General features: G+C 43.6%; 1 protein-coding gene and 1 long non-coding RNA gene across 7 annotated transcripts in view; one reads left to right on the top strand and one right to left on the bottom strand.

Annotated features, from left to right (window-relative positions):
* Positions 1–9,562, top strand: part of LOC142047730 (uncharacterized) — a 60,392-nt gene extending 50,830 nt beyond the window's left edge. Inside the window, exon 2 of the long non-coding RNA XR_012656987.1 lies at positions 9,245–9,562. This is a non-coding gene — a long non-coding RNA (uncharacterized LOC142047730). The remainder of the gene's footprint in view (positions 1–9,244) is intronic.
* ZMYND8 (zinc finger MYND-type containing 8) overlaps positions 1–25,550 on the bottom strand; it is a 150,395-nt gene that overhangs the window by 46,574 nt on the left and 78,271 nt on the right. For all 6 annotated transcript variants that reach the window (XM_075072271.1, XM_075072270.1, XM_075072273.1 and 3 more), the window contains 6 exons: positions 24,513–24,600; positions 23,780–23,835; positions 22,667–22,744; positions 21,327–21,442; positions 15,201–15,679; positions 1,392–1,532 (listed from right to left, as the gene is read on the bottom strand). In XM_075072271.1, the coding sequence (XP_074928372.1) occupies positions 1,392–1,532; positions 15,201–15,679; positions 21,327–21,442; positions 22,667–22,744; positions 23,780–23,835; positions 24,513–24,600 (958 nt within the window). The remainder of the gene's footprint in view (positions 1–1,391; positions 1,533–15,200; positions 15,680–21,326; positions 21,443–22,666; positions 22,745–23,779; positions 23,836–24,512; positions 24,601–25,550) is intronic.

The raw sequence follows: 25,550 nt of genomic DNA, 5'->3' as shown, positions 1-25,550 counted from the left end.
CCCAAATGTTATATCTAAATTCTTATTATTATCCTAAGCGCATGACCATGCCCTTTCACTATTATTTTCATTCCTATGAGTTTACCGATTGATTAAAAATTCTCGCTAACGGGCTCGCAATTTCATGCGCCAGTTCCTTTAATATCCTTGGATGGAGATTGTCCGGGCCCTCTGGTTTTGTTCCAAACTTCCTGATAACTCCATTCCTAAAAGTTGATTGTAATGATGCCCATATTCCATGTTATCAATTTTCCTTCACCCTTCTGGAGATGCAACTTTCTGCTAATATTCAATGTATCCATAAGTCTCCTCTTTTCTCCCTCAGACATATAATCTGTTAAAAGTAGTTCCCATTTTGATTCCTAGGATCTCTGCTCTGAGAACTCAATGTACAGTTTTGCTCATTATTCCTCATCCTTGACTGGCAGTATAACTTCAGCCAGTCTAGGAGTAGCTATAGTTGACTTATCTTCAACAGATTTCCTCTGATTAAGCAGGAGAACATAGTGCTTAAAAAGGAAGAACTGCTACATGTCTCCCTGCATGAAACATATGAATTTCTGCTGTTCTCTCGCCTTTCATTCTATCACGTCAGAGAGAATCCCTATTCTTACAATGCTTCAAACAAGGCAATATGACCTAATGAGTCACATCAGAAGACTACTGTATTCAGGATGGAATGTAATCCATACCTGGCACAGTTGTGCTATCATGAGAAGTCCATCCATTGTTTTCACTCTGGGCAAAACTGACATTTTAACAAAGGCACATTTCCCTAACTCTGAAGAGGTAATTGATGTTTCAGATAAAAACCTTCGGACAACTATGTTAAAACGTCAATCAGAAAACACTGTCAGATTTAAAATTCCATCTGTATCAAAAAGAACTACAGGCAGCCAAGCATTTCATTTAAAACTCCCTACATAACCCTTAACCTCACTTTCTAAGAATCTGAGCCATCTGGCTTAAGTAATTTACCACACTCCAGCTACTGACTCTCACCTTTAGCACACACTCTATTCCACTATTACAGAAACTATTTCTTATGGTTAATTGTCTGGCTGAAGTACACTGTAGTTACAATAAACAGATCCACTACTGTAGAAGAGAAGCTGAGCCCTGACAGCCTTGGCACTAAGGGTTCATTTAGCCTTCTGAGAGTCCGGCTAAATATCATCTACTAACCATTACCTTTCATCAGTAAGAAAAATGTTTAACTTCCAGCTTTACAAAAAATATAGCGTAGCTCTGCTGATGAAACAATGGTGACATGTGCTTCAGTACTATGTTAATTTAAATCCACATACATGCAATCTGCCACTCTCTCACATCCATATGCGAGAGATTTACATTATTATAACATAATCAGACTTTCAAAAGTTAGAACTAACCAAGGTTAAGGTTCAGAATGCTTCCTGGAGTGGAAGTTCTTTCTTGTTTAGCAGCAATAGGTGTTGAGGCTTGAGGAGAGAAAGGTTTTGGGCTGCCTGATAAGCTCCCTGTTTGGCCCGTCCTTGCTGGTGCTGGAGAAGCTGAAAAAGTACAGAATTGGTAAAGAAACATTTAAAAACAAAATGAGTCAGAATAATGCAAGGGGTGGTGAAGTGGCTTTTCATTTCAACTAACATAAGTAGGGGCAGGGAGAAGCTTTTAACAGCTGCCAGTGCAAGTTACAGTTCGGTTAAAGCTACAACAACCTTTTCATTTAGCTTATTAAATAAGAAATCCTAAAATAAATCATTTACTTGTGATTCAGTTCCGTTAAATCAAATAATTATTTTGGCTCTGATAAACTCTGATACAAGTTATTAGGTGTTTCTAGAGATCAAGATTTTGTGTATTTTAGATATTAATAAGATCTTGACAAATTGAATTGGCACCTAATTTTATTTTATTTAGAAGCAAACATAAAAAGATGCCTATTCTAGGCTTTAGGAGCTGAAAAGCACAATTCCCAACAAAAGCAGCACAGCAGTAGTCGATCAATTCCCCTAACACAAGGTAACAAGACATTCCAGTATATCTCTGGAGTATTTGGAATTGCATGCTCTGAGAGGTTTCATTCTATCTGCGAATTAAATGTTTCAAAACTCACCACTTTTGGGGGATAGGGAGATAGGCTGAGGAAGGATGCATATATAGAACATTACCTATGAGACTCAATATTCTCCTTGAGAGATGATTGATTAAATCTCTGCTTAATGCTTGGAAAATACACCACTTACACACACTATTGAATATTAATAAGGGTGCAGTTCATAGCTCTTCCTTAAGAAATATAGAGCATCCTGATATTTCTAAAAGGCAGCAAACTGGGAGAAAATGTATGTTAAGGTACATTCATGTTTATTTAATACTTTGTTATGCAATGACCATAATTAGACATATATTTAGTATTTCAGACATATTTCTAAGTTATTTTATCCCTGTGTCATAACTACAAAGAGAAGGGAACAGCCCTCCTGTGTACAATACTATAAAATCCCTCCTGGTCAGAGCCACCAAAATCCTTTTACCTGTAAAGGGTTTAGAAGCTCAGGTAACCTGGCTGACACCTGACCCAAAGGACCAATAAGGGGACAAGATACTTTCAAATCTTGGTGGGTAGAAGGCTTTTGTTTGTGTGCTCTTTGTTTTGGGGTTGTTCGCTCTTAGGACTAAGAGGGACAGGACAACAATCCATGCTCTCCAAATCTTTCTGAACAAGTCTCTCATATTTCAAACTTGTAAGTAACAGCCAAGCAAGGCATGTTAGTTTTATCTTTGTTTTCTCAACTTGTAAAGGTTCCTTTTTGCTAAGAGGATTTACCTCTGTTTGCTGTAACTTTGAACCTAAGGCAAGAGGGGGTTCCTCTGGGCTCTATGAATCTGATTACCCTGTAAAGTCATTTCCCATCCTAATTTTATATAGATATTTTTACCTCTTTCTTTCTTTAATTAAAAGCCTTCTTTTTAAGAATCTGATTGATTTTTCCTTGTTTTAAGATCCAAGGGGACTGGATCTGGACTCATCGGGGATTGGATCTGGACTCACCTGGAATTGGTGGGGGAAAGGAAGGAGGATGGTTAAATTCTCCTTGTGTTAAGATTCAAGGGGCTGGATCGGTCTTCACCAGGAACTTGGTGAAGAAGTCTCTCAAGACTATCCAGGGAAGGGAGCTAGTGTTTGGGAGTGGTGGCAGCAAAACCAGATCTAAGATGGTAATTCAGTTTAGAAGTTCACATGCAGGTCCTCATATCTGTACTCTAAAGTCCAGAGTGGGGAAGGAACCTTGACACCCTGTCACTCCATTACATCAAATACCCATGGCAAACAGTGATATCCCTCTAAAGGCGTTCAAATAGGAACATTCTGTGTTATGGCTTTCAAGCAGATTACCTGATTTTTTTTTATCACAGAAACAAGTCATTTAAATTTTAATCAAAACTTTTACTTTAAAAAAAAAAGATAGCAACAAAAGTTTAAAGATGTGGTAAATATTACAGAAATTAATGTTAATAACATGGAATAGGGAAAAAAAATGTAGCCAAAAAAAGGGAACTAAGTAAAGTAGTCAACTGTTGTCAGGTTAAACTTAGTTTTTCTATGTCCTGCAATGATGGATAAGTAGAGCGTGGGGAAAAGGAAGACATTAATTCCAGGAAATTTATTTGTAAAAGTCAAGAAGTGCATGATGCTGTCTACCTGTCATCTCTATTTCTGATTAAGTGACTCTGATCTGACTCCCCATGATGAGCTCCACTTCCTTCCCAAAAAATAATAATATGGTGCAATTAAAAGAATCCATGGATAAAAATCAATGATTTAAAAAAAATCCAGTTTTTTATATCAGATTTTTTTTTTTTATAAAATGCGTTTTGAGGAAAGAATTTATCTAAAGATAGTTTTAATTAAGATACATTATAGCTCAATGATATCTCATCATGGAATAGAGATTATAAATTCTAATTCTACAGTATGAGACAATATATTCATGTAATGTTTAAGAAAAGTTTTGTAAATAAGTTCCAATAGTTCATGGATTAGGGACCCAATTTTATGGGGTTCCACGGGCTTCTGTATAGATTATTTAGGTTAGTCTTTCTATCTACCCAATGTGACTCAGTACTCAGTCTAGAAGATACCATCAGCGATGCTTAGTTTTCAAGTTCTCAAACTGTGGATGTGTGTCTCCAAAGGTAACACGCTTGTTAATAACAAAAATGTTTTAAAATAAATAAATAATAATATATAGGGGTGAGAAATAACAGATCTCAACTCGATTGTCCCTCTGCAAATTTGTGTACATAGAGTCAATCCCTTTCAGAAAGTCCAATGAATAAAAGATTGTTGGAGGAAGAATAGATCTGGACAAGGAGAAGAAGTTTGGAGATAAATGTGAGATGTGAGGAACATATGCTTGTTTTGTTAAAATATTATATGTTTGCTGTTGACGAAAAAAATCCAGCATACTTAACGTTGTTGTTTTAGTTAAATAAAACAATTTAATGTCTGTCTGGTGATGTTCTCCTCCTAATATAGCATGGATTAGCCTCCTCTCAGAAGTAAGTATCCACTATTGCCAGTATTTTGGAGAATACCCTTGAGGCAGAGGAGAGACCAAAGGGAAGCACTCAGTATTGGAAATGATCCTGGCCTATAAAGAATTGCAGATATTTCCTGTCCAAAGAGAGTGTATGAAAATAGGCATCTTGTAGGTCAAGAGCCAAAAACCAATCCTCCTTCTCCTGTGAAGAAATCAGAGCTGCCAGAGTCACCATCCTGAACTTCTGAGGTTTTACAAACTTGTTTGGAAATATTAGATCTAAGATCAGTCTCCATACTCTTTCCTTCTTTGCTCTAAGGAAATACAACAAATAAAACCCCTTACACCCAAGTGAGGGGGAGGGACCAACTCTGTTGTGCCTAATTGGAGAAGTGTTCACCTCCTGCTTTAATACAAGCTCAAGAAGGGAGCTGAAGAGTTGGAATGACAGCCTGATGTTATGTCCTCTATGACTTACTCATCTGTAGTACTCCACCCACCTCCAGGTATGTTGGAAATGGGAAAGGAGGTCTATAAAGGTGGTGGACAAATGGGTGCAGCTGTAAAATCAGAGGTGCACAAGGATTCAAACTCTTAACCTGCCTGTCAAAACTGCAGCTTAGGAGACGGTTTCGTGGTTGTGAAGGGTGGGTGAGCAGCCCTCTTTCTCTGAAACGTATCTTATTCATTTATTTATTGGGGGAGGGGTTTGAATGGATCTATGGAATCCAGAGAACTGAGCAGGGTGATGCCACCCTGGAGGTCGTTGCTGACTGTAGAATATCCAAAGCTTATGTTGTGAATCTCTGACCTTTATGAGTGGAATCTGAAGAGGGTCAGCTACTCTCTTTATGAAGTCTCAAAATTGCTGAAAACTGCCAGCCTTGGAAGATGGTGTGTTTGAGGATGAAATGGGTGTTTGAGAGGTGACCCATGTATCTGCCCTGGCTTCCTGTTCCTAAAACGTCTCCTCCTCTGGGTGCGGGGGAAGTGAAGGGTCGGGATGGTTGGGGAGGAGAGAACTGAACAAGCCTAGTTTCCCCACGAGATGGTACCGGTGGAGAACTGTTGTTAGTAAACAATCCAGGGATCCCTGTATGGCCACAGGGGTGGGTGGCATGCAGGGTTGGTTCCACCATCCTTGATGACAGTCACAATCTTTCCTGTGACTGTCAAAGAATGGGTTACTGACAGGATACAATGGGGAGCCCTAGACTGAAATAGAAGAGACTGATTGGAAGTCTCCTTCATCCTACTCAACACTGTCCAATGCAGGAGCCTCCATAGAAAAGGTTGGTGAGTTTTGTGGTACTGAGGAATGGTAGCTGGGGACCAAGGTCTCGGTACCAAAAAACACTCAGTACTCACGAGGAGTGGGAATTCCAGCTCATCTGTTATGGACAGGTCCCTGGAAGGGACCTTGAGAGGTAATTGAGTCCAGTCCCCTGCCCTCATGGTAGGACCAAAATACGGTCTAGACCATCCCTGATAGACATTTATCTAACCTACTCTTAAATATCTCCAGAGATGGAGATTCCACAACCTCCCTAGGCAGTTTATTTCAATGTTTAACCACCCTGACAGTTAGGAACTTTTTCCTAATGTCCAACCTAAACCTCCCTTCCTGCAGTTTAAGCCCATTGCTTCATTACTGATGTGGTAACCAAAGCTGACAGTACTAGTGATGGTAGGCATATCGATGTAGATGGACTCTGGTGCCACTGTTTGCTTGGGACCGAGGGTGTCAAATAGGTACTTTCAGATGACACAACTGAGCTTGATAGTACTAGATTTGGGTGTTTATACTTGCCCTCCTTGTCCATGGTAGAGGGTACTGAAGCACTGTCAGAGCCATGTCTCTCCCTCGAGCTCCAGGGCCTTCCAGCTCTAGCGGCACCAGAAGAGGAGTCCTTTGACTTAACGGTATCAAACCGAGACTTAGAGTCTTCAGAGGCTGTAAATCTTGTAGGGGAGCTGGGCTTTTTCAGAACAGGCTCCTTCAGATGCAAGATGTCCCTCTGGGTGCTCCACTTTAGGCGATTATGCACCCTGCACCTCTATTCGGAGAATTTTGACAGCAGTACCTGGTCAGGCCATGCATGCGCTCTCCCGTCTCACGCCTGTGTCAGCAGTTGACTAGTGCTGCAAGGCCAGCCCCCTCTCAGTTCCCTCGCTACTGCAGAGTATAGATGAAAAACTCCAAAGTAGGGGCAGGAGGGAGAATAGTGGAGCACCCACAGAGACAACCATCTCAAAGAACTTCAGTTACTGCACAAGGTGAAAAACTGTCTCCTCTTCTTTTGGGTGCTTCACTTAAGATGACTTTAGAGCAGTGCCCCTCAGTGGAAGGAGGGGTTCAAAATTAATTCTGTGTAGAAGAGAAGACAGTATGTCCCAGTCTTGCATCAGATGCTGAGACCTGATCAATAATATAGTGCTGAATGAATGTAAGTGATGATGTCCAAGTAGCTACACTGCATATGTCAGTAATAGGCCCGTTGTGTAAGAAGGCATCCGATGTGGCCACAGATCTTGTGGACTGTGTTCGGACCTGTGAGGGGGGTTGCAGTGACGTCGTTATCGGTAACAGAGCTGGATGCAATCTGAAATCCATCTGGAAAATCTCTGATAGAGATGGGTTTGCCTTTAGAATGTTTCGTGGTGGAGAGGAACAATTTAGGAGTTTGCCTGAGCATTTTGGTCCATTTGAAATAAAATGGTAGCACCCTTCTGACGTCTAATGTGTGGAAAATCGCTTTTTGTCTGTCCTTGTGAGGTTAAGGGGAGAATGTAGGAAGACACATAGGCTGGTTGATGTGGAAATAAGAAGGTACCTTAGGCAAAAATTTGGGGTGAGGTCTGAGTGTGACATTATTTTTGAGGAAAACTGTACAGGGTGGTCCAGCCATAAGAGCACCAATTTCTCCCATGCATCTCGCAGACAGGATAGTAAATAGGAAGGACACTTTCATGGAAAGATGTAGAAGGGAACATATGGCCAGGGGTTCGAATGGTGCAGTTGTGAGAGATTGAAGCAGTAAAGTCAGGTCTCACGGTGCCACAGGGACTCTGGGTTCAGGTTGTGCACTCCCTGGAGGAACCTTTTGGTAATTGGGTGAGCAAAGACTGAAATGCCGTCCACTTTCTAGTGGAATGTTGTAATGGCTGCCAGATGCACCTGCAGCAAACTCACTGAAAGGTTGCATTTCTCAAGGTAGAGCGTGTACTCCAGGACCACTGGTATAGTTGAGGTGGTGGTGTCGATTTGTTTGTTTAGGCACCACATGTGGAATCTTTTCCATTTATGTAGGTACGCAGCCTGTGTAGTGAGCCTCCTCCTGTTTAGCAGGATGTCTTTAACGTTGTCAGAACAAGTTATCTCCTCACCCTGGAACCACTGAGGAGCCAGGTTGTGAGGTAGAATGACTCCAGGTTTGGATGCAGAGTCTGGCCCATGTCTTGAGAGGAGATCTGGGAAGAAGCATAAGGAGATGCGGGGGGCATGAAGACATCTGTTTCAGATATGGTAACCACCATGTTTGTCTGGGCCATGCTGGTGCTATCAGGATGACTTTGGCTTGATCGATTCTGATCTCGTGCAGGACCCTGGACAGCAAGGGGGTGGGAGGGAAGGCATAAAGAAGGGGTGCTTCCCAGGGAATGAAGAATGCATCGCCTCTGGATCCCAATCCTAGACTGCTCTGGAGCAAAAGGCTGTGCATTTGCTGTTCGTTTTCATGGTGAATAGGTCTAACGTGGGGAACCCCCATTGGTGGAATATGCTTTGGATCACACTGGTATTGAGTGCCCACTCCTGACTGTTCGAGAACCTCTGGCTTAGGGCGTTGTCCGTGACATTCAGAGACCCCTGTAGATATGTGGCTGATATGGTGATGCTGCGATGTATACACCATGTCCACAGTTTTATGGCCTCCTGGCATAGGGAGAGTGACCTCGCTCCTCTCTATTTATGTGGAACATGCAGGCTACATTGGCATGCTTAGAAATCTGTTGAAGTTGTGCTTGCATGGTGTCACCATCATCTTGAGCCAACCCTGCAAGCAGCGCATGTGCAGCCTGGCGTGTTTTACATATGTGGTCACTGCCATGTGACCTAGTAGCTGGAGACAGGTCCTGTGCACCGAAGTACTGATGACGTTCATTAGAACTTCCTGAGATCAAGGTCAGGTCTCCATCCTCCAGATTTCTTTTGTGTTAAAAAATAAAGGGAATAGAAGCCCTTCCCTCTATGATGTACCGGAACTGGCCCCCAGTTGTAGGAGATGCTCCACTTCCTGTCTCAGGATAGGCTTGTGAGAGGGGTCCCTGAAGAAGGACAGGGAGGGAGGGTGGGTAGATGGGATGGAGAGGAACTGGACGGCGTAGCCAGTCCTGATGATTTCCAGAATCCATCTGTTGGAAGTGATGGTTCACCAGGTTGGACAGAACAGCATCAGGCGGTTGGTGAAAGGATGGTTGGTGGGATGTAATGTTGGCAGCAATAGATGGGTGAGGTCTGACAAGCCCTCAACCAAACCTTCAAATCTGCTGTTTGAATGTTGATTGTTGAGAGATGGTGGACTGGGAGGAGTCTGGGCCACGTTTGGTTGGTCTCTATCTACTTCACTGGTTATCGTATTGTCTTAGTTGCTGCGTGTATGGGATTTGTCTGGGTCGCTGCAAGGTATAATATCTGCCTTGTTTACGTTTTATTGTAGATATATAAATGCAAAGAGATCTGAGAGTGGCTCAACAGTTTCAACAACTGAAGTGACTCATTAGTCTTGCTGGTGAACAGTTTTGGACCCTCGAACAGAAGGTTTTCTACCATGGCTTGGACTTCCTTGGGGAATCCTGACAGGTGAAGCCAGGATGGCTGGCGCATTACTTCGGCAGTTGCGATGGTCCTTGCCACTGTCAGCAGAGTCCAAAGATGCCTAGAGGGCTGTCCTAGCCAAGAGATGACCCTCAGAAATGAGCAACTGCTCTCTTTTTTCCTTTGGCATGCAGTCAATAAAGTCAGAAAATTTGGAATAGCTTATGTAGTCATACTTTGTCATAAAGGCTTCATAATTAGCGATTCTGAAGTGAAGTGTTGCTGATATGTAGGCCTTGTGGCTGAGTAAGTCTAGTCATTTCCACTCCTTATCAGAAGGGGTGGTTCTGGAGGAATGTTGCTTGCCCTTTTTGTTAACTGCATCAACTATCAATGAACTTGGCTGAGGATGTGTGAATAGGAATTCCATCCTTTTAAAAAAGGATGTAGAATTTTTTGTCCACTTTCTTCGATGTGGGAGGGATGGTAGTGAGGGTCAACCATATGTTCTTCGCTGGTTCCACGAGTGCTGAATTAATCAGGAGGGCAATCTTGGAGGAGGTGGATGTGTGGAGTATATCCAAGAGCTCATGCCATGAGTTGGAGACCTTCTTGAGGGTTATCTGGAGCTTGTCAGCAATCCGTCTGAAGAGATTCTGGAAGTTCCTGAGATCATCTCCAGCAGTAGGTGGAGAGGGCATAACAGTCTTATCTGGTGAGAGTCAGGTGCAGATAGCAAGAGCTGCCTCCTGATCTAAGATTTCTTCCGCCTCCTCAAAATTTTGTTTAGGAGGGACCTCTGGTGGCACTGTAGATTTTTGTATAGCATGTCTGTGTATCTCCATGGTGGCAGTTGTGGCATTAGAGTAAAACTGTCTATAAGCTGCCCATGGGTTTCAGAATGCACACTGAGGTGGGAAGGGCATAGGCAGGGATCCCCACGAATGACCATACCACCCTTGAAAATCAGGTTGGGTCGGAGGTTTGGGGTGCTCTTGAAGTGAAAGCCAAACACTGGCCAGCATGGGTAAAGACTGTTGGAGGAGAAAGCCTCCCCTTCCACATCCTCAGGAGAAGCTCTTGTCATTGGAGCGAGCAGCAATGAAACTACCAAAATAGTATCTGTACCAAAGATAGGTGATTCCGGTACCAGGGAAACTATCAAGTTTTTAGGAGCAAGGAACTGTTGCAGTACCGCTGGAGGTACTTGTACAGAGAAATGGGGCAGTACTAGAGGACCTTGCAGTGTTGGTAGGAACGGAGCCTGCATAGATCACACCAAGGATGGCGCGGGGATCTGTGGTGCTGTATCTGTGCAATGTAGCATAATACCAGGAGGTGGCAGTGTTGCTTGTTGTACAGAGTCACTCAGTACCGAGCGCTTTTTCTGTGTTGTTGGTGCCGAGGTAGAGGAGGCAGTCTTCCCCCTTCCCTCCTTCTTAGAGCTTGCCTGCTTAGGGTCTGCGGTTTGAAAGGAATTGCCAGAGGTCCCTGCAGACTCAAAGTTACTATGCTGCAGTGTGGTGGGTACCAAAGAGGTAGATGGAGTCGGGGAACGCTTCGTCTTTGGAGCAGTCTTCAGAGGGGGAGTGTTAGCTCTCCTCTTTCCACGTCCTTTAGAAGACAGGTCCCCTTCCTGTGAGGTGGAGGAGGGGTATCTGTCAGAAGCCACATATGGTGATAGGACTGCCGGAGAAGTTTGCAAACCCAGATCTGAGGTGGGATGGAGGGACTTCTCCATTAGGAGGGGTTTCAGCTTAAGGTCTCTGGCTTTCTTGGTCTAGCCGTGAGACCATGGAATTTTTGCACTTCCAGGACACATGAATTTCCCCCAGGCACAAGACACATTGTGAGTGTCTGTCAGAAATTGGAATTGCCTCCCAGCAGGAAATGCGGCATTTAAAGCCAAGAGACCCTGGCATTTTGAGGGAAAATAATGTCACTTAAGGATTCTTTTTTTTAAATGGGGAGAAAAAGAAGAAAAGGGGCTTAATCAACTGATCTAACTATTCTAAACTACGTGACAAATCTATCTAAACTAATTCTGATGTAAACAAGTGAGCGTACTGCTGGGGCTCCAACCCAGACCAAGAGTAGCAGAGAGGGAACTGAGAGGGGAGGTGTCTGCGCAGTGCTAGTCAAGTGCCAACACAGGTGTGAAATGGTGAGAGCGCATGTGCAGCCTGACCAGGTACTGCTGTCAAAATTCTCCAACTAGAGGTGCAGGGCGCAGTCACCTAAAGTAGAGGACCGATACGGACACTCCTCGAAGAACCACCAGGTACAGCACCATTTCCTTTTATAGTGCAGAAAGATCCCTGACAGTATTCCAGCCAAATCTGGGTTGGTTTTAAACATTTAAGATTCTGTTTATTCCAGAAACTGGAATTGTGTTATAACTGGATCCCCCCACTCAAAGGCAACTGAAGACTTGATGATGACTCTATGTAAAGTAGCACAAGAGAGAGGTTTTCTGTTGCCCTATGATATTTAACCTTTAAGTGCCTGGTAACTATAGGACACTTAGCATGTACATTATATAGTGTGACAAAGTCAGGCCTGATGGCTGCAAGAGCATCCTGGAAGGCTGATATATTAGTGCTTTTTCCTAGAAACTGAGAAGGGGTTATCTCAGGTCAATTAGGTACACCTGAATCCAATTAAGGGCTGCCTGAGGCCTTTAAAAACCCCTGGAGGGAAGAGAAAGACAAGCTGCTGCCAGATTACTGGCAGCAGGGAAACAGGCTGCCCTAGGGTGAGAGATCTGTGCTCCTTCCCTTCAGGAAGACAAACAAACTTGAGTGCCTGCTAAGGGAAGGACTGACACCTAAGCTCCCCCACACACACCGATTTTGTTTATAAGACTGTTTCTGTTTTGTTTGGTGGAGGATCACGCCTTAGGCCGACCCTCAGGCCTACCCTGAAAATACAACCAATGGAGCACAGAAAGGGGAAGGCAAATCCTGCCTGAGTGGGGCTTATTACCCCAGGCTCACCATTGCCAGAGGGGGAAGCACTAGGACTGATGAGAGAAAAGAGGTGACTTGCCACAATAGCTTAACATATCATATCTGAAGACATCAAGTGATCAGATAGCATTATGCAACATCAATAAATTAAAAAAAACTGGACTTCTGTTTATACTTCTGAATTCTTTGACTCTGCTGAGTTTACAGGAAGAGCAGAGCATTGTTTCTGACACTGTAGCTGTAACTGGCAGAGTTGCAAATAAATGGCCCAATTCTAATCTCACTAAATCAATCAGAGCAAGACTAGGACTCAATGTCACTTATACATTGGCATTACTACCAAGAAGATCCAAATACTCCTCAGTTTAAAAAAAAAAGTGATTGTAAAATACAAACGTTTCTGCATTGTGATGGGGCAAGGCCAGATGGCTACAGTAAAGTACTGAGAAACAGGTATGTTAGCCCCAGGCTAAACAAATCCCTAGTACCCTGGTAACCAAATGGCAGTTGCTCCAGGTTAATCAAGGCACCTGGAGCCAATTAAGATCTTTCTAGAAGGCAGTAGAGATAGCTACTTTAATTAGAACACCTGCAGCCAATCAGGGCAGGCTAATCAGGGCACCTGGGTTTAAAAAGGAGCTCACTCCAGTCAGGCAGGGAGGAGCCAGAGGAGAAGGAGCGTGTGTGAGGAGCTGGGAGCAAGAAGGCAAGGAGCTGAGAGTGAGAGAGTGTACTGCTGGAGGATTGAGGAGGACAAGCGTTATCAGACACCAGGAGGAAGGTCCTGTGGGGAGGATAAAGAAGGTATTTGGAGGAGGCCATGGGGAAGTAGCCCAGGGAGTTGTAGCTGTCATGCAGCTGTTACAGGAGGCACTATAGACAGCTGCAATCCACAGGGCCCTGGGCTGGAACCCGGAGTAGAGGGTGGGCCCGGGTTCCCCCCAAACCTCCCAACTCCTGATCAGACACAGGAGGACCTGACTCAGACTGTGGGTTCCACAGGAAGGGAAGACCACTGAGGTGAACAAATCCGCCAATAAGCGCAGGACCCACCAAGGTGGAGGAGGAACTCTGTCACAGCATGAAGAGGAATACTTCCCAAAAAGTGAATTTCCACCACACACTGAGACCAAAGTCCGTCCCGTCCGTCCCCCCCAAATAAAGAGAAATAAACAGCACTCACGTTACAATTCCTTATACTCAGGGACTTCAAAGAAGAGTGGCAATTCACAAGATGATGAACACTCTACCAATGAGTATCAAGCACTGATTCTGCTATCAGCAACCCTGCTCTCTAAAATAAAAGGCAGCTAGTACAGAAGTTTCTCCTTCTTGATCATGACATGCACTAGGAGATGTTCTACTAGAGTTTATCACTAAACAATACAAGATTCAGAAGGGTGTATATTATCAGTGCAATCATCCAGACACTGAAAAAGCTGAGTACCTCTGACAACATACAAACTGGTTTAAGAAAGATTTTTACAGCTTCTGTAGATGTTATTTTGAAGGAAATGGACTTCTCAAAAGTCAATCCAAGATAGAAGTCTCTACAGGGAGGCAGAAGAGCAACTCAGAAATTTAAACAAACCTAAAGACAAGGAACAAATATTTCATGTATTTATTTCCCATACACTTGGCTCCTCCTTTGACTGAGAAACATGAATGGTAATTTTTTGAATTATGTTCTGTATTTAAGATGAGCAACATTTGAGAATTCACTCCATTTTACTATTATACCCTAAGCTGTGTTATCTAGTTTTTCCAGTTTCCAAATTTTTATATGAAATCCTCTACACTGCTCTTTGAATATTGTTTAGACAGGTCATTTCCCCTACCCTTAAAAACTGAAGTTATTACCTCTCTTGAAATTACACATAGTATTAGTGCCAATAGTTAAATGATTCTTTAAGAAGGTACTCTCTGAAAAGCAGGCAATTTTCAAGGCGTCTGAAGTTGGTGACCAAAATATTGGGCATCCCAAAACATTCATCACTTTTGAAAATCTTAGCCAATAATCGCAGCAGCAGCTGCTTTGGTGCAAAGATGATTTTTGCTTTTTTCCAAGAATCACTAAGAACTTTACAGTCATTAATAATCAATTTGCACAACACTTCTGTGAGGTACATGTGATCTTCCCCACTTTAAGGAAGAAAAAAAATCCAGGTTAAGTGATTTGCTCAACTCTGTTGCACAGCTGGGAACAGAATAAAGACCTCCTAATCCCCAGTCCTGAGCTTCAACCAGTAGACCAGGGGGAAGAAATCTTCGGCATGCAGCACATCAGGGTATGCTGCAGGCATGGCCCCCCGCAGCTCCCAGTGGCTGGGAACGGTGAACCTCGGCCACTGGGAGCTGCAAGGGGCCATGCCTGTGGACTGTCACTGTAAATAAAATATCTCGCGGCCCACCAACGGATTACAATGATGGGCTGTGTGCCGAAGGTTGCTGACCCCTGCACTAGACCAGGATTCCTCTTATCCAGTCTGCCTCCTGGCACTGAAGGGCTTTACACTGGACTAACTCTATTGACTTCAATGGAGTAATGTAATGGTGAATCAGGCACACAGTAGTACAGACCTTATTATTCTTAAATTTGTCCTAAAAATTGTCTATCAAGTTTCAACTTGAATATCTCCAGTGATGGGGACTGCATAAGTCCTCATTCTGACAGTTACAAAAATTTCCTGCTATTTAAACTAAATGTTCCTTGATGCAGTTTAATTCTATTATTTCTTTTCTGTGCCTTTTGATGGATAAAATTAAACTGCTCCCCTCCTCTACAACTTCCTTGTAAACTGCCAGGCGAAAAAGCTTGTCTTTATTAATTACATTTAATAAAAAAATGTTTTTAACCAAATGCAGCATCCCTCTTTCCCCAGCTTTTACCTGAACTCTTGTCAATGAAGTCCATGGACTCTTCACTTGCACTACAATGACTGGAGGTTGCTTTTTTCTCTGCATCCTGTTCAACATCGGATCCAGTGTGAACTGATGAGTTTGTACTCATTGGTGACCGTGGCATATCTGTCAAGGAAATCCTTCGACCAGTGTTGCTCAGCATAGATTTGCTCATTAGAATCTTGGGTGATGCTGTCATGTCGAAGTTCAGTTTTATTTTCTCTTGTTTGTCTGTCTTTGCAGTTCCAGCTGCTGGGTTTGCAGGATCTAATAACATTTGGTATTGGTTGTTGGGAGTATATGGTGTCCGGAAAGGTGCATAATTAAATACTCCAAACTTTCTACGAATATTCTCCACATAAACCTCCATCTCTTGCATTGCACTGTTGAAGATGCTTTTAGTCTTTTTCACAGAAAAAGGAATTTCTTTAGACATGAGGTAGCAATTATTTATTGGAACCCAGGCCCTATATACAAAACAGCAAAAAGAAAAAAAGGAAAGATATAAAATTAAATTCCACATTGTTTATTTGAAATTGCTAGTTTTTAACCCAGATAAGTTTATTTTAATATCATAACATCCCAAGACAAGCACGCAATGTATCTTCTAAAAAATCTTGAATGTCTTCTTACTTCAATTAATCTTGCATCGTTAGTAGGGTTTTTTGTGAATAATTTGTGTTTTAGATTACCACTAATGTATTTTTTGACTCAGAAACACAACCAGTGAAATGACTCCTCACCTAGAAAATTCATTAAGTCTGTAAAAAGATCCCCTAAAAAACAATCTTCAAATCTAGACTGGCTGGGGTTAGGGACAAAGTAGAAAAGCCTGTCAGAGAGTTTGTTTTAGAAGGACTGTTTAGCAGTTGTGGCATGCACATTCTTAACAGTGTAAAATTGTATGCATATTGTGTAGTATACTCTGAAGTTCTACCAGGATAGGTGCTGCAGAAAGGTCTCGTGAATTTATTTTATTTTATTGTGCGTAATGGCATGTAGCTATCCAACTCCAGACCTACCAAACCTACAGGTGACTGTAAAATTCCAGGAGCTCTGACTTAATTATTCCATAGCCATAAAGAGTACATAAATGCACGGCCTCATACAGCCCTATAGATTCATGTTTTCAATTCTTGCTAAACACACTGTTAGTGGTCACTGTATCCTCTATCTAGTAGAGCTCTGACCAGGCTAAGTGAAATGAATTAACCAAACTCTCTCTGGAGCAAAACTGGTATTTCAAATGAGGATACTATATTTTACAATGTGAGTTTTTCATCCAAAATGATGTATTTATTCTTACAGTGGCCAGAGAATGGACACAGCCACTTAAAAAGACGGTTACTCACCTTTGTAACTGTTGTTCTTCAAGATGTGTTGCTCATATCCATTCCAGTTAGGTGTGCGCGCGCCACGTGCACGTTCGTCGGAAGATTTTTACCCTAGCAACACTCGGTGGGCCGGCAGGGCGCCCCCTGGAGTGGCGCCGCTATGGTGCCGGATATATACCCCTGCCGACCCTGAGAGGAAGGATCTGCTCAGTTGATCTGCCAGAGTGATCCCAACTCCTGGGAGAAAGGACGCTACGAGGTCTATTGAGTGGGCTATGCAAAAGTCCCATAGTTGTATCACCTCTTGACAAAGGGGGGAGGATCGTGTCCCTCCCTGCTTGTTTATGTAATACATGGCCATTGTGTTGTCTGTGAACACTGCAACACAACGACCCTGTAGATGGCACTGGAACGCTTGGCACGCCAGTTGGACTGCTCTCAGTTCTTGGACATTTATGTGCAACGCCAACCCCCGAGATGACCAAAGGCCTTGAGTGCAAAGATGCCCTAGGTGAGCACCCCAGCCGAGAGATGACGTGTCCGTTGTTTGGGACGCGGAAGGCTGTGGTGGATGGAAAGGCAGGCCTGCACACACGAGGGATGGCGTCAGCCACCAGTGGAGGGAGCCGAGGATGCTCAGTGGAATTGTGATTACAATATCCATGGCATCTCTGCCTGGACGGTTGGCTGAGGCGAGCCACGTCTGAAGGGGACGCATGCGCAGTCTGGCGTGCTTTGTCACGAATGTGCATGCAGCCATGTGATCGAGGAGGCCAAGGCAAGTGCAAGCTGAGGTCATCGGGAAGCTCTGAAGTCTTTGTGTAAGTGAGACTATTGCCTGAAAACGAGGTAGAGGCAAACTGGCCGTTGCAAGATTGGCATCCAGAGTGGCCCCGATGAACTCTATCCTTTGCGTCAGCACCAGAGTAGATTTTTCCAAATTGATTATCAGGCCTAGATGCGTGAATAGGTCCTTGATGATGTTCACATGACTGCTGATCTGTGCCTCGGAGGTCCCTCGAATAAGCCAGTCGTCGAGGTATGGGAAGACATGTATTCGATGATGACAGAGGGAGGCGGCGACTACTGCCATACACTTCATGAATACCCGAGGGACTGTGGAGAGGCCAAAGGGAAGGACGGTAAACTGATAGTGTTGATGATTCACCACAAAGCGTAGATACCATCTGTGCGGAGGGTAAATTGCAATGTTGAAATATGCGTCCTTCATATCGAGAGCGGCATACTAATCTCCAGGATCCAGGGAAGGGATGATGGTCCCCACAGATACCATGTGGAACTTGAACTTTTTCATGAACTTGTTCAGTCGTCGCAGGTCTAGAATAGGCCGGAGGCCCCCTTTCTCCTTGGGGATTAGGAAATATCGGGAATAAAACCCCTTGCCCCTTAATTCCTTCGGTACCTCCTCTACAGCCCCCATTGCAAGGAGTCTCCGAACCTCTTGCAGGAGGAGTTGCTCGTGAGAGGGGTCCCTGAAGAGGGACGAGGAGGGGGGTTGAGAGGGAGGGGGTGAAATAAACTGAAGATGGTATCCAAACTCCACCGTGCATAGGACCCAAAGATCCGAGGTTAACTGGGACTACGCAGGGAGGAACAGGGAAAGGTGGTTGTAAAACTGAAAAGGATCCTGGGAGACAATTGGTACACTGCTCTCGGGCACACCCTCAAAAGTTTGATTTAGGTCCCGCTGTTGGCTTGGTGGGACCAGAATTGTTACCCCCTTGAGGTCCAGACTGACGTCTGCGGTTGGTACGACCTCGCCTTCTGGTAAAGTCTTGCCTTGGTCTAGGCGGGGGGTAATGGCGCTGAGGTTGGGAGTGGAAGGATCTTCTTTGAGTCTGAGGCGTATGCATTCCGAGCGAATGCAAGATTACACGATTGTCTTTCAGACTCTGTAGCCTAGGGTCCGTCTTCTGTGAGAATAGGCCCTGGCCATCAAATGGTAAATCTTGTATAGTGTGCTGAAGTTCAGGTGGCAGGCCTGACACTTGCAGCCATGATATACGTCGCATGGCGATTCCAGCGGCGACCGTTCTAGCTGCCGAATCCGCAGCATCCAGCGAGGCCTGTAGAGAGGTCCACGTTACTTTCTTTCCTTCCTCTAGTAGTGCTGTAAATTCCTGGCGGGAGTCTTGCGGGACCAGCTCTGTAAACTTCCCTACCTCCTCCCAGGTGTTGTAATTGCATCTACTCAGCAGGGCTTGTTAGTTTGCCACCCTGAGTTGGAGGCCTCCTGTGGAATAGATTTTCCATCCCAACAAGTCCATACGCCGAGCCTTCCTTGATTTAGGTGCAGGGGCTTGTTGGCCGTGGCACTCCCGCTCACTGACGGACTGTACAACCAATGAACAGGGAGGGGGGTGCACATATAGATACTCATACCCTTTGGAGGGCACCATGTATTTCTGTTCGACCCCTCTTGCTGTGGGCGGGATGGATGCCGGGGATTGCCAGATGGTGTCTGCCCTAGCCTGGATCGAACGAATGAATGGCAGGACCACTCTGGTTGGTGCCTCCGCCGACAATATACTTATCACCGGGTCCTCCACCTCTGGAACCTCCTCTACTGGCAAGCTGATATTCTGGGCGACACGCCGCAGGAGGTCCTGGTGTGACCTGAGGTCAATTGGAGGCAGGCCCAATGATGATGTTCCCGCTACTGCTTCACCCGGAGAGGAGGAGGATGAAAGCCCCGGGACGAGTGGATCCTGTACCGACTCCTGATCCTGGGGGACATCCGGAGCTGGGAGATCATGGGGGTCCGGTGCGGGAGCAGCAGCTTCTTTCGTACCAGCAGGGGGAGGTCCACTGACAGTGGCCTCTGGCACGCGGTGTTCTGACGGACTGGAGCGTGATGGCACAGCGAGTTCACCTTGGGCTTGGTGATAAGCCCAAGGCGTCCAAAAGGACCACTGATGAGGTCCCTGGTCCGGGCCATGGGTTCCTTGGGCGAACCTGCTGTGAGTGTCCGAATCCCCATAGGAAGCACTGTCCGCATGGGATGATACGGATGGGTGCCGAGAAGGCCACGGAGGAGCTGAGACCGTTTCGGGAGGGTCTCTGCGACTAGTCGAACCGTCTCCACATGGCACCGGAGAATGGTACCGGGAGTCGTACCGGTACCGAGAGTGAGACTGGGACCTGCTACCGGCGCGGTGCCGGGAGGTCGACCAGTGCCTTGAATCCCTGCGCCAGGATCGGCTGCGAGATGTGCGGAGCCGCGAGTGGTGCCGGACCTGAATCGGTGCCGAGAGTATCTGTTTGGCGAACGGGAACTCAATCGGTGCCGCGAGTACGACCGGTATGTAGATGGAGAGCGGTACCGGGACTGCGAGCGGCGTTGGGACCGGGATCAAAGACGGGACCAAGAGTGTCTGCGGGACCTGGATCGTGACCAGCAACGTACGGCAGTGCCGGGCGAGGATGGTCTCAGCAGGACAGGCTTGCCTAATGATTGGACAACCCGCACCGGCGGTGCCGGGGGTTGAAGCAGCTCACGCTTCATCAAAGCAATCAACTCTCTTGCCGTAGAGAATGTCTCTGGCGTGGAGGGCACAATAAGCTCAACCACGGCGTGTGCCGGGGAGCTGGTAGGTACTGGACTCGACGGCTCTTGCGAGACCGGAATCAACGGCGCAGAAGATGTCGGTGCCGTGGCAGGTGATGGTGCTGGGCGGTCCAACTTGGTTAGGCGCTCTGACTGCAGCGTAGGCACGGGAGCTGCAGGAGTCTTATGTTTCTTGATCCTCAGGGAGAGAGAGCGGTGCTGGGCAGGAGCCTGGGCCGGTGATGGCTTGTATCGAGAAGCCTTCACGGTGCCCATTCACTCCGGTGCGGAGGAGGCACTTGTCCCCAGTTCAGAGTCGGTGCCGAAGATGGAGGAGTTAGAGCTGCCTCCATCAGGAGCTGCTTGAGACGAATGTCCTGCTCCTTTTTCGTTCGGGGCTTGAAAGCCTTACAGATGCGGCACTTGTCTGCGAGGTGGGATTCACCCAAGCACTTGAGACAGGAGTCGTGAGGGTCTCCTATGGGCATCGGCCTATGACAGGCCGAGCACAGTTTGAAGCCTGGTGAATCGCGCATAGGCCCCGGTACTGGGTGAGGGGAGGGGGCTAACCCTTGATTCCTCTTAACTATATACAATAACTACTACAAAGAACTAATAAAACTAACTAGAACTATAGAATAGTGAATTATATGCAGAATAACGATTAGAACGAGCGAATAGCTAGGGAGGTAGAGATCAGCTAAGCCACACTCCACTGTTCCAACGACCGACATGGGCGGTAAGAAGGAACTGAGGGGCGGATGGGTCGGCAGGGGTATATATCCGGCACCATAGCGGCGCCACTCCATGGGGCGCCCTGCTGGCCCACCGAGTGTTGCTAGGGTAAAAATCTTCCGACGAATGTGCACGTGGCGCATGCACACTTAACTGGAATGGATATGAGCAAGCACTCGAAGAAGAAAGGTCTTTTCCATCTCTAACATCCATGGCTTTTCAGCCATACAAAACCATTGTCTTAACAATTTATTAAGGACATGGATATGAAAGACATCTCCTCATTTTAATATGTGGCAAAATGTTAATTTAAAAACATTTAGACAGATTAGATCAGATAAATACATTAGATAGTACTGTTCTGGCTATTACCATCAAACATTCAAGACAGGATAGTGTAAACAACTTTTGACAGTGCAGAAGTATCAAAATTTAGAAAGCACAGCCAATTCACATATATTCTGATTGAATTCCCACCTGTCGTGTTGGCCAAAGAAACGGGCATCGACTTGCCCATCTTTATCCCTCAGTGCTTTAGCAGGCCAGAATGGAAAGCCTTTGAGTTTAGCCCAGACCAAAGGGTGGGGATTGCTCTAGAGGAAGATGCACAGCACACAGTGAGAAAATATTATAAGCAATATATTATTTTCCAATTTCTGACACACAGAGTGGTTTTCCATTTTATTCATTATTTAGATTGCAACAAGGCCCACAATGAATAAGGCACTTTCCAAATAAGAAGGAAGATACAATCCCTGTCTGGAAGAGCTTATTACCCAATGATTATTTCCATGAATTAATCAATTACTATTCTGCAAACTGTACATTATTATGCAGCTTTTAGGTTTATGCATATCCCAACCATTAGAAATAAGCCTTTATAATAATGATAATAATAATTTTTAAAAATCTAAAATGTCAACCAAATACAATATGTACTTACGAGAAACCATAGCAAACCCATCAAAATAATGTAAGCAGCAATTCTTTGCAAAAGCACCAGCACGTCTACATACTCAAACTGGATATTCTGATAGCTTTCTTTTTTCCTTTCCCTGTCCTAAATGTTTGTTGCACTCTAAGTATGAGCTTGGTCTTCAAAGCTCTCATTTCCCCTGAAGCCAGGGGAATTCTGCATGCAGAAAGTTTGAAGGGTCAGGCTCTTGGACTAAACGTTTCTGCTTGAGAAGTTGTATCTTAATATATGTCTGTTATAGGTTATGCATACCTGGTATGATATTTAAATCATCATCAGAAGATGTGCAAGCTACATTTTCAAGCCCAGAAATGCATATTCACATATTAAAAATCCTACCCTGCTTCCAAGTGTCAAATGTAAGCACAGATGACCCAAGAATAAGGATATATTCTTTGGGGGCCTGGGGAATAGGCAGGAGACAAGTCAATTTTAAAACATTTCCATCATACAGTACTAGATGTCAGCACCATCTGTAATCATCAAACTTTACATATCCTTTGAAACAGTGCACAGTACGACAGTCAAACCTCTCTGATAACATTAAGATATGTTTAGCAAAATCCCTAACTTCTGTGTTTGTTCCCCAGAACCAAGAAATCCATTTGGACCCACTATGAAGAGCATGGATGTGCAAAAGAGCACACCAAGTAACTCAACCTTTGACTTTTCATATCCATTGCAGCCACAATAAGTAGCTTTTTAAACTTTTTCCCTTGGTCCAGATCCATAACCACTCACTGATTTAAAACAAGGGCCACAAGAAACAATATATTCATACACACTTAATGGTAACTTTTTTGCGTAAGAAAAGTGTTAAACTACAAAATCTTTGACTTACACAAGGCTCACAAAACCAGTTCTCTCGTTTTTGGCAAGCAGCTAAATAACATTCTGGACACACTTCGATTTCATTCATCTGCAACAAGAAAGTGAGCAGCTACTACAGAGTTCAAAACAATCTAAACTATGATTAAAACATTATTCTTCTATTCTGTTGAGGATCCTGCTATCACTAGGAGGAAAATGTGCAGCCACAGATCCTTTTTAGATAATTATACTTTTTGCCAAGTCATTATAACATGGTTTTGAAAAGCATTTGCTCTTCCCCATATTTGGTTGCCAGGAACGTCATACAGAACATTTTACATGTGAAAGATACACTGAAGGATTCTGATGAGGTATTATTCAGGACAGGTTAATCAGCATGATTAAACTGTATATATTTCTTTTTAAACTAAAACAATTAAAAATTTACCTTTGTTAAAGTAAAATGTAATACTTCTCTACCCATCATAGGTGTATCCTATAGTTGATAAAATAAATTGTCATATTGTAGACCACAATTCAGATTATATTTTATCACTGTCATGTGTCTCAGTGACAAAAATAAAATCTTAGTTTGAGAAGGAGAGAAGACACTTCATTCATAATCACATATAAAATATTTTCTTCCTCATGTAAAATGTTTTTTTTAATAAACAAATGGAGAACTACAAGAAGATCAGCCACCATGCTTTTAATTTGTATTATTCAGAATCACCAAATTTTCAGAACTTCTTTATAAGAATTGGGGGCACTGATGGGATGACCCAGAGATGTAGAAATCGGTGTGTTTAGATACAAAGTGTCAGATCATTAGACAATTTGCAACTGCTGTGGGTCAAATAAACTACATTTACAAAAGTCAGTTTTAATTTTCTAGTGCCAAATGCTCAGGCCCAGACTTTCAGAACTGCCACTGCATTAATGCAAGTGCAAATGACCATTTACACATGTGACTAGCAAATTTAAGACTAGAAAATTTAATCCAGCAAGTTTAAGACTATCATACTTAAAGACTGAAACTATGATTAAATAAAACATTTTATACTTCACATATGAATCTATAAAAATGTCCTTTACATTTTAACTGATACAGCCAGAAAAGTTAAATTAACTGGGGAACACGTACCTCATGTTCACAGATTTTGATTATGACTTTTGCTGTTTGTGTCAATTTGTGATTTCCTAAGGGAATGATAAGGAAAGAGGATCAACTAAAATAATTGTTATCCTAAAATTAGATTAAAATTTACATTTTCCTACTAAAAAAAGTTCAATATTCAGGTAAATGAGATCCATTTGAAACAAAAAACATCTAAAAAAGCATTTTAAAGTCTGAATAAATGTAGTGCTTGTGAAAGCAATAAACTATCATTTCCTCTTTAATCCCATGCATAACATAGCAATAGCTATGTGAAAGCTTTTCTCTTAATACCCCTTCCCAGTCAGTTTGCATTGGGATGATTCTGAGGGGTACCACTCAGGGTCAAGTTTCAGTCTAGAATTCTTTCTTGTCTGTTCCTGCATTTGCATGGAGGTTGTTAAATAGCAGTGCAACTTTATTGTTGAGGCGCTTCTTTTAACTGATACATGAAATATAAAGTTTCCTCAAATAAAGCTTTTACAAAGCACTCCCCATTGTGCACGCCACTGAAGACCACACATTTTAAGTTGGGACTGTTGGTGAGATAAAGAGCACAGACAGTATTTGCTCCTGTGACAGTTCTCCAAACATTTCTTTAGGCACTAGAGTAGTTAACAGGTAGATATTTTCAGCATTCACCAATTATGAATCTAGAAACTGCTCTACTATTACAGTTCTTTTCACAATTTTAATTTCCTGGAAGCAAGCACACACTTACCCCCATTGTAAATAATGCAATTGTGCAAAATCCATTTGGCATCAGCCAAAAATGCTTCAGTGCAACCATACATTTTCTTTTTAACATTCTGCAAAGAAGAACATCAGAAATAAATGAAGAAGCAGAGATCATTTCCCAATGTAAAGGACATACCTTTTTAAACTATTTTTCCTATCAACCACCCAATTAATAAATGTTAGTGCACACAATTAATCACACGGTTGTTATATACGCAAAAACTGTTTTCAGAATCAGAACATGCCCCATGTACTTCTTCCACTACTCCAAAAGTACATTCACTGTCAAAATGTACTTCACATAATTAAAAAAAATGTGGAAGAGGCATTCAATAATTCTTTCAAATTTAAAAAAAAAATGGGTAATTCCCTGGTATGATGTGTATATGGTATACATCTGTATGCAGAAAATGTAGTCTCCAGTTTACTCTACTCCCCCATTTTAACTTTACATTACCTGCAATTACTGGGTTAATGGGTCAAGAGAGTTTTAAAAGATAGGGGCCATGTTATAGCATACCGAATACAATACAGTGGTTTGGATTCCCTGGTCTACCCATGGTACAAAGTGAAATTAAAGCAGACAGAGATGTGTGCTGGAGAATTCACCATGTATAAGGGGAAATGTCTGCCAACAGAAAATCGTTGGAGGTAGATCTACCACGCTCTGAGTCAGAAAACCACTACCTCACGTCATCCCACTATCAGCAGGAAGACAGGGAGTGTGTCATGGCAAAGAAAGGGCATGATAGAGCAGACTCTGCCATGTTCAATTCTACACTGGTGTAAAAACCTTGAGAAATCTCACCTCTGTGGCATAAATTAAAGCTGAACTTCTGAAACGTTAACTTATGATGGGGCCAGCTGACTGAGAATCAGGAGGTCATGACTGATTCCTTGGCAGCCTTCTTTCTCCCTGGGAATGAGCTGAGCTCAGGTACAGTAAAGACTATTTGCAGATTTACCCATAAAATTGAGTCCAGGACTCAGTAAGAGCAGGAGGATTAAATAGTAAAATGGT

Source organism: Chelonoidis abingdonii, chromosome 14 (genome assembly GCF_003597395.2).
Source record: "Chelonoidis abingdonii isolate Lonesome George chromosome 14, CheloAbing_2.0, whole genome shotgun sequence".
Classification (NCBI taxonomy): Eukaryota; Metazoa; Chordata; order Testudines; family Testudinidae; genus Chelonoidis; species Chelonoidis abingdonii.
The sequence above is the reverse complement of the archived record's forward strand: the minus strand, read 5'-3'. Positions and strand labels throughout refer to the sequence as shown.